Consider the following 8704-nt stretch of genomic DNA (forward strand, 5'->3'; position numbering starts at 1 on the left):
AAAAAAGAATATTTTTGAACATTTTTGTATTTCAATTTTTGGAGAAGTTAAAAATCAAAAAAATCAAAAAATGTGGGAAAGTCGATTTCAAGTAGACTTGATGACAAATTCAAATCTGTTTTCAGAATTCTTATCGCTTCATTAGATCAATTGGTATGTTTGGCAAAATACACGTCTAAAATACTATGTCACGCGTGTGTTAGACGAAAACAGAAAATCACGGTATCGAATCCCCTTAAATAAAATAGTAATTATATACGTGATACAAATAATACGGAGACTAAGTCTAAATACATATATTTACAAAATACATAAAATCGTCTTACTTGGTTTAGGCATCTATAGTTTAGCTTAGCTGCGCCGACCAAGACTTATATCAAAATAATTTCTTGCCATCACTTGGACTCAATAAATTTTCCATAAAGCTTGACACCTGACGGTGTTGATACATTTTAGATTCATGCATCTGTCTTAGATCTGTACTCCGAGAGATATGATAATCTTTCATTAATAATAGCATTCATTGTTGATGTATGGTGTCTATGAATCTAAAAAATGTTATGGTTTTATGTTGAAAATAAAAATAACTTTTTACGAACGAAAATAAACTAAAAAAAGTTAAAAAAGAATATCGGAAAACTTATAGAAATTAAAAATTAGAACAGCAATTTATTTGAAAAATATAAATATTATTAACGAAAGTAAAAAATTATGTATATATTTTAACAAAATTAAAATATTGATAAAACTAATGAGAAAATTAATAAATATAAACATAAAATTTATAACCAGCAAATTTATTATTTGCATTATTATTTTACTAACAAAAAACATTGAGAGTGATCGATTCCAGGCGTCCGCGGAGTCAAGGGCTAGTCGGCTTTATTATAATGCATTATAATTATGTACCTACCGTACATAATACAATTTTTCGGTGTCGTTGTTTTCCGCGTCCGTCGCGCTTATATCGGTGAATATATAAACGTCAATTATAATATTGCATTTTACTAATATCTACAACCGAGAATGCGAAGAATGTCGACTATGGTACGAGCAAGAGCATTGTCTGCAGCAGGTCATCAACATAGCATACAAGTAGTAAAAAGATAGTCGGTCCGATTTCCACGTGTGTGGATAAAAAACGTATAACACGCACCGTATCCGATGACGGGAGACGGGACGGTTGAAAACGATAATAATAATTATTATTAATAGCGTTTTCCACCACTCTGCACCGTTGCACCACGGTTGCACTCAAACAGTTCACTGATAGCTCACTGATAACCATACCAGTGCAGGCCGGTGCAAGTGTAGATGAAACATAACCTCGTTATCATTTTCACACTATGGCAGCTGATAATGAATTATGACAATGATTTGGAAAAACCCGCGCTTCAATTATTATTTATTAATTTCAAATTGTCATTTGAATTTTGAGTCTTCAATCGTATGTAGTAGCCGTAGGCCGAAGCGTAGGTACTCAGAATCAACGTCTACTTTAGTACTGCCGTCTGCTACTGCCTACTCTACTATAACTATTCTACGTTTCAAATTGTGAACTTGTATAATTATAAAATGACCACTCATAATTTACAAATCGATATCGACGGTCAATTGTTGGGCCACAAAACGTTTTTGTTCAACGTGGAAGAATCTGCTTTAGATTATATACAGCAAGCTGGTAAGCATATTTCATAATGCATATTATATTTTACTATGGCTAAATAATCCTCATAGTTGCGATTGCTAAAAAGTTAAGCTGTTCTGCTCATGTACAATTAATTAATTTGGGTAAGTCAATAGTGGGTAATAAGGATATCTACCTATCCAGGTAGTATTATTATAACAAGGAAATATTTTCAAGGGCCAAACAATCTGAAAAATAATTAGATTGCTTCGCACGCATTACATATTGAATATAACAACTTAAGTAAAAATAGAATGTTGGCAGGTTCTCATTATTTTATTTTTTTTCTACTTAACTAACAGCAAAAATACAATAATATTAATCATAGGCGGTACAAGACAAATATTTTTGGGGGTGCATAAACAGTAAAGAATTCTCAGACCCCAGATCCTTAACACTGTATATACAGAATATTTTTTAAACATGCTCTACCCCATATTTTACTTTAATAATACATTTATTCCAATTATGGTTTTTAGAATTTTTAAGTATACCCCAAGACTGTATTTTCAAGTTTCTGATATTTTTTGTACTACTCAAGGAGTATTTTGTGGCGATACAAACATTTTTCATACTAAGGATAATAATCCTTAAATATAGTTTTTTCATAAATATAGGTAAGATAGCTGGTATGTGTAATGTTAGATGTAGTACTTATCCATTATACTTATATAATTTTTACAAATTATTTATATTGATAGATCAATAGTTATTACTAGAATGTTCAAATCATCTATGGTCCAAATCTATTCTACCCATTACTATAGACAATATTATCCTTAGAACACAAAAATGTATAACTCATAATCTACTCTTTCGAATTCTGATTTAGATAGATAGGTACATAAAAATTCTCAGCTGAATAATTAAAAGTGAAAACCCCCGTAAATATGGTTAAGTCTATTTCTGTTAGTTCAGACATCATGGTCTATTTCTGCTCTCTCAAATTACCTAAATCAGCAATGTCATTACAATTATTTTTATTTAGTTAAGGGCTTTTTTACTCTGGCCGACTTGAACTAGTGTAGAACAACTTGAAACTGAAAGTTCTAGATCATTAATTTCTTGTAAGGAATTTTTGTTTTTTTTTTAATACTAAAGGTAGGTACTATAGGTCTTAATATTTGTTTAATATTTATTATTAAGTATGATAAAATATTGGTAGTAATATAAAATTTGAAATATTCAATGAGACCTGTAGAATATTAACCTCTAGTAGTTAAAAAAAAAATTATCAAATATAGTTGATTCTACAAGACAGGATTATTATTAACAGTCATTAATCATTTTAATTATACAAAAAAAATTGTGTAGCACTGAGGACCTAGCCCCCCTCCGATATACACGAGGGCCTACAGGGAAAATTCCCTTTTCAGTATAGGCCTTTATTCACCTTTGAGGGAAATATTTACTTAATTTTTATGATCTAATAATTGATTATCATTTAGGTAGTAATGATTGTATTCCAAGTATAGTCGAATTTTTAACAAATTGTGTGCAACAAGGTGTTATTCAACTTAATGTGGAAGAACTTGTTAAAGATGTTCAATTTACAGTTTCAATTCCTAAGAGGTAAATTAGATTTATTTTATGATTTATAATGATTTATATTTATATAAGATTTTAACACATCTTATTTATCTATTATTCACAACAAATAAGTACTCTCCACATCCTCTCCTAACCAGAAAAGCTTTGTTTAAAATGTTGTATGTAGCTTTCTTTTACATTTTAACATAGACATTAACAATGTGGGGCACCGCCCCTCTCTATGACTCAAACAGGACAATGTTCCCAGAGTTGCCCAAGTTACACCCATACGTTTTATTATGCCTAATTAAAAAATATTTTTAATTAATAAAGAAATGTGAATATTAACATACTGTATTTATATTGTTCTAGAAATATAAACTTCTGTAATTTAGCTAAGTCAGTAAATGTTAAAGATGATCAGTGTAGTCAGGCTATTGATTGGCATAACATTAGTGATGTCAACGAAGAATCTGAATTTGAAAATGAAGAAGTGGACAAACCCAATAAAAAAACTAATGCTACGACTACTACAGTTGAATGTTCCAATGAAACTTCTCAAAAAATCCAGAGTACAGTAGATTTTAAGCGAATACTATTTTATTTTAATTCTGTGTTAAACAATATGTATGTTGGGTTTTAGATGAAAAAGAAGCTGTACACCAAGTTATTTTCACTGATGGTATGACCAAGTTTATGCTGGAAAAGTACGGACAGCTTATGAATTTTATTGGTCCGATGAAGAAATTTAAAAGAAAACTAGATATGTGGAAACAAATAGCTAAAGATATGGAAGAAGAACTTGGTGTAAAATGCACACATACACAGATTGAAAATCGTTATAAAACCGTGAGCAAGAGAAAAAAAGTAATTGTTAATAATAACAAAAATACAGGCGCAGCTAGAATGGATGATGAATATGAAAATGAATGGAAACAAATAACAAATAAGGACGATAGCATTATTCCAGAAGTCATGCGAAGTACAAAGGTTGTTGTTATTAATAAAAAGGATATTACAGAATCTAAACCAAAAAAAATGAAAACCGATAGCTCACAATTGATGTTGTTAAAATTTCTAAAGGAAAAAGAGGAATCTAAAGAAAGGCGCCATCAAGAAAAAATGGAGCTCATAAGATCAATTTTAAATAAATGAGTATTTATTTTTATGTATGGATTATCAGCTAAAACTGTTGAATAATGTTATGATTTTAAGCACTAGTCGTTACTCGTTTTATATGGTTTTATTTTAAAATTTCAAACAAGTGGTTTTTTTTTTTATAATTTTGTTATTTTCTCTTATAGTTTTTCATGGATTATTATTTATTATACATAAATATGAAATAAATATCAGCTAAAACTGTTGAATAATGTTATGATTTAAGCACTAGTCGTTACTCGTTTTATATTGTTTTATTTTAAAATTTCAAACTAGTGGTTTTTTTTTTTATAATTTTGTTATTTTCTCTTATAGTTTTTCATGGATTATTATTTATTATACATAAATATGAAATAAATAAATTGTTATTAATAAAAAAAAAATGTTTATTGTAGTATATTGTTACACATAATATTTTATGTAAGACTGAATATTATTATAATTATAATTATTACTAACATTTAATTTATATACAATTTTTTTATTGATATTGTATGCTATTTTTTATAGCATCTCGTTTCGTTTCACCATTTTTTTTTAGTGACATATCAGTTTCAAACACTGTGTCGTCAGGTCCATTGAGTAATTCTTCATTTTCTTCATCTCTCAATTCAATATGGTCATCCATATCTATACATAAATTATGCAGTACACATGATGATATTATGAATTTAGTTATCTTGTCGACAGAATGTATATCCAACTGCAAAAGTTGCCTAAAGCGGGACTTGAGAAGACCGAATGTATTTTCAATCAGCACTCTAGTGGAACTTAATGTTTTATTAAATGTTTTCTGTGATTCAGTTAATCTTCCATAGTCTTTGTACGGTACAAGTAGCCATTCTCGAATAGGATATGCTCCGTCACCAAGTAAATTGTACTTCTTTTCACACATTGATGGTAGATCTTTACTTAAATCAGATAAAACAAATACTCTGGCATCGTGGATCTTTGCGGGTATTCCAGTAAATACATCGATAAATTTTTTTTTGTAATCACACACTCCTTGTAGTGTGATCGATGGCATGTCATGCCTATTTGTATAAGTGCTTTTAATTTTGTGAGCTGGTGTTCGAATAGGAATAGATGTTCCATCGATGCATCCAATGACATGAGGCATTCCAGACACCTAAGCATAAAAAAAAAAGGTGCTCTGCTGTACAGTAGGTTACAAGTGGGTCACTGTATAATGGATGGTATTAAATTTGAATTCAATGATATAATATCATTGTATAAGAAAAACGATTCTGAGCGGATCCGGTATGTCAGTCTAGGTATAAGATATATTATGTACTTATCTATGGTAGGTATAAAAAAAAAATTGACTTATAATAAAATCCAAATTAATCACCAAATTTCAAAATATTTTCACGTACCTACTTATAGAAAATGCTAATAGTATAAGCATTTGGTAAAAATGTCAAGTATCTACAGTTATTTTATTATTTTGAATTACAACAAAATAAATATTGATTGAGGAGAAATAGTATAATTTAGAGGGAATAACCAAAATCAAAAAAATATCATCTTCAAACTCTTATAAGAAATTAATGTAGTTTTCGGTTAATATTTCTTGTTATAGTTAGAAAAATATATGAAGAATATTATATTAATTTTTTAAATCTTAAATAGGAATAAAAAGAAAACATTTTATGAATTTGTAACTCAAAGTAACATGTATTTTTTTAAATTAATTCTTTTCTAATACATTTTTAGGATTTAAGATGATTATTTTCTACAACTACCAATCTGTACCTATTTAATGTATAGATTATATAAATTACACTCAAAATTGATCTGAAGTATCTCAGTACTTACCTTTTTAAATTCCCTAGCTAAATTAGTAATGCCTTCATCAAAATTTATAACTTTGGGTGAAATGTCAATCAAAAAGTTCATCACTCTATCATTGATACGGAATTGAGTGGTTAAACCATTACCAAAACGTTCAGCCACATCTCGTAAACATGATTTGTTGGCAGAAAACCTTTAGGGAACACTTATTCATTTTTGTTTGGTTATAAATTAAAGAAAATTGTTTTAATTACCAAATATATGAAAGAATATAGTTTTCTGAAGTTTGACCAGGTTCATATTTATGCTGCTGTGGGAAAAATGAAGAATCTTCAAATGTTTTTATTAAATAATATGCTGTAGCTCTTTCCATTCTAAAGCTGCCTTTAAACTAAAAATAATAGGTATATTATATTAAATAAATCATATTTTATTTCTCATTCAATGCACATTCAAAATTTCAAATATTTTAATTCAAATTATTAAATATAAAAATGTGTAATGACTAATGAGTATTGATGATGATACCTGTTTATCTGAGTATGAGTGAACAACATTAGAAATAAAATTAGAAATTTTAGGTCTTATAACAGGCTGTTTTATAATATAATTAATCAATTCATCGTCATCGCTTTCGCTCGATGATAAATAACTCATTAAAGTTAAAACATCATGTTCATGATTATTCATTATAATATCTAAAGCAGGTATGACTAGTATGTGCACTAGACTGTTTATAATTAATAAATTATAATTTAATATTTATAAGATATATGCATATAAATTATAAATTATAACTACAAATTACAATGGTAAAATTTGTCATATCAATATTATCAGACTGTATCAGTTTTATCAGGAAAATGATAAAGCCCACCGTCGACTGGAGCTCGTGCAACTATCAATGCACTCGGTGCAAAAAACTGGCCGAGTGTAGTGAGGTGAAACATAAAAAATGTCAACCAGTGCGCACCAGTATTCCAGATGGAACATACATTATGTGCACCAGACGCCAACAGTGCAGTCGGTGCAGTGTGGTGGAAAACGCTATAAGAAAACTTATCGGAACTCAACGCCCGACGATAAAATATTCGGATCAGACTACAAGAGGTGTAGATACCAAATTAACATGAAAGATTAACGAGTTCCCCTTTGCAGTTTGCATGTGATCTGTGCCGGACAATTTCTAAAATGCACTAGAATACTAGATTCTTGCATATTTTTCGACCGATCTCTTATCAATTGAAATATTTGTAATCAATTTTTTATTTAATAGATTTTAACATGATAAACACGGTCTTTGAAGATAATCTTAGATAATCTTAGATAATCTCATCGAGATGTATATACTACAGTATAAACATCTGTATACATTTCGATGGATAATCTATATCTTCTACACGGACTAAGATAGACTCTATCTTAGTCCGTGATCTTCTAAGACCATGATGATAAATAAAAAGTTTTCTTTATCATGGAATTTAATAATAATTTATTTAGTTCATTTTTTTTTTGTTTTTGCTTACAATAGTATAATAGGTACATTTAAAAAAAACTGATCGGTCAATATTAAAATAAAAAAGATTAAATCGGTAAACGGGGAAAAGAATAGAAAATAAACACCAAAACAATAATACCAAATCAAAAAAAAATAAAATAAAGAAAAAATCATAACATAAAAACCAAAATAATATGGAATTTTGGAATCTTGCTATTACCTATTCCCTATTTTATTAGACTAAAACTAATGAGTCCTAGTTACATATAAGAGTGTTCGGATCAATTCAATTCCTTTTTACTTAATCATATACTAGCTATGTATATTAATAAAAATTATATTTATTTAAAGTTACATTTAATTATTATAAAAATATTGCCGAATTCGCTCTGCTGTAGTAGTTGTCAGGTACTTAAGTTCAATTATCTTCCAAAAATGAAATAACGTTTACCTCCACAGTTCATTTTCCTCCAAATATTTTTTGGACTAAACTATGTCCGTTTTCCATCAAGTATTAAATTAAAGTTGATATTTAATCCAGCAACAGTGGTACAGCATTATGTACCTGCCAGTTCGGAAGGGTTTCGGCCATAGACATATTAATAATATGTCTATGGTTTTTACCCATTATTCTCTGCAAGCAACCGGCTATTTAAACTAACAAAATAATACATTTTTCTCAATAGTATTTCTACCTTCATCCACATTTTATAAAAATTAGGATTTAGGAACTATTTGTACGATGATTACAAAGAAAATTTAAAAATATCATTACATAGATATAAATTAGTAACAGTATGACAAATCAAATCTCATAATTATAATATATTTATCAAATTACCTATATGTACGATAATAATTTAGATAAAATATGAGATGAGTTTTTAATAATGTCCAAAATATATTCAAACTTCAAAGCATTCAATATATCTTTTTCTACAGACATTAAAAAAAAAGCATCTAAGCGGTCCTTAGATAGGTAGGTACCTAATGAAGCGCGTAGACCATGTTTGATCATTATTAATTTGCTAAATACT

The 8704-nt window shown here is 28.6% G+C and overlaps 2 protein-coding genes across 2 annotated transcripts; one reads left to right on the plus strand and one right to left on the minus strand.

Annotated features, from left to right (window-relative positions):
• Positions 1 to 859: 859 nt before the first annotated feature.
• LOC100574871 lies at positions 860 to 4522 on the plus strand. Its single transcript, XM_008191922.3, has 4 exons — positions 860 to 1681; positions 3136 to 3259; positions 3590 to 3789; positions 3861 to 4522. Exons 1-4 carry the CDS (start codon positions 1576 to 1578, stop codon positions 4370 to 4372), a joined length of 942 nt encoding a protein of 313 aa, XP_008190144.1. The 5' UTR covers positions 860 to 1575; the 3' UTR covers positions 4373 to 4522.
• Positions 4523 to 4775: 253 nt separating this feature from the next.
• On the minus strand, positions 4776 to 6976 carry LOC100572504 (putative nuclease HARBI1). The gene is made up of 4 exons (XM_003241045.4): positions 6698 to 6976; positions 6424 to 6560; positions 6194 to 6362; positions 4776 to 5504 (listed from the first exon to the last, which is right to left on the minus strand). The coding sequence occupies exons 1-4, from the start codon at positions 6857 to 6859 to the stop codon at positions 4857 to 4859; spliced, it is 1116 nt and encodes a 371-aa protein (XP_003241093.1). The 5' UTR covers positions 6860 to 6976; the 3' UTR covers positions 4776 to 4856.
• Between the last annotated feature and the right edge of the window lie 1728 nt (positions 6977 to 8704).

This window comes from Acyrthosiphon pisum, chromosome X (genome assembly GCF_005508785.2).
Source record: "Acyrthosiphon pisum isolate AL4f chromosome X, pea_aphid_22Mar2018_4r6ur, whole genome shotgun sequence".
Lineage (NCBI taxonomy): Eukaryota > Metazoa > Arthropoda > Insecta > Hemiptera > Aphididae > Acyrthosiphon > Acyrthosiphon pisum.

Coding starts and splice junctions, on each gene's coding strand:
- LOC100574871 (XM_008191922.3), top strand. CDS start 1,576: ATGACCACTCATAATTTACAAATCGATATCGACGGTCAATTGTTGGGC. Junction 3,260..3,589: donor ACAGTTTCAATTCCTAAGAG/GTAAATTAGATT, acceptor ATATTGTTCTAG/AAATATAAACTTCTGTAATT. Junction 3,790..3,860: donor AACTTCTCAAAAAATCCAGA/GTACAGTAGATT, acceptor GTTGGGTTTTAG/ATGAAAAAGAAGCTGTACAC.
- LOC100572504 (XM_003241045.4), bottom strand. CDS start 6,859: ATGAATAATCATGAACATGATGTTTTAACTTTAATGAGTTATTTATCA. Junction 6,561..6,697: donor ACTCATACTCAGATAAACAG/GTATCATCATCA, acceptor TATTATTTTTAG/TTTAAAGGCAGCTTTAGAAT. Junction 6,363..6,423: donor TATATTCTTTCATATATTTG/GTAATTAAAACA, acceptor TGTTCCCTAAAG/GTTTTCTGCCAACAAATCAT.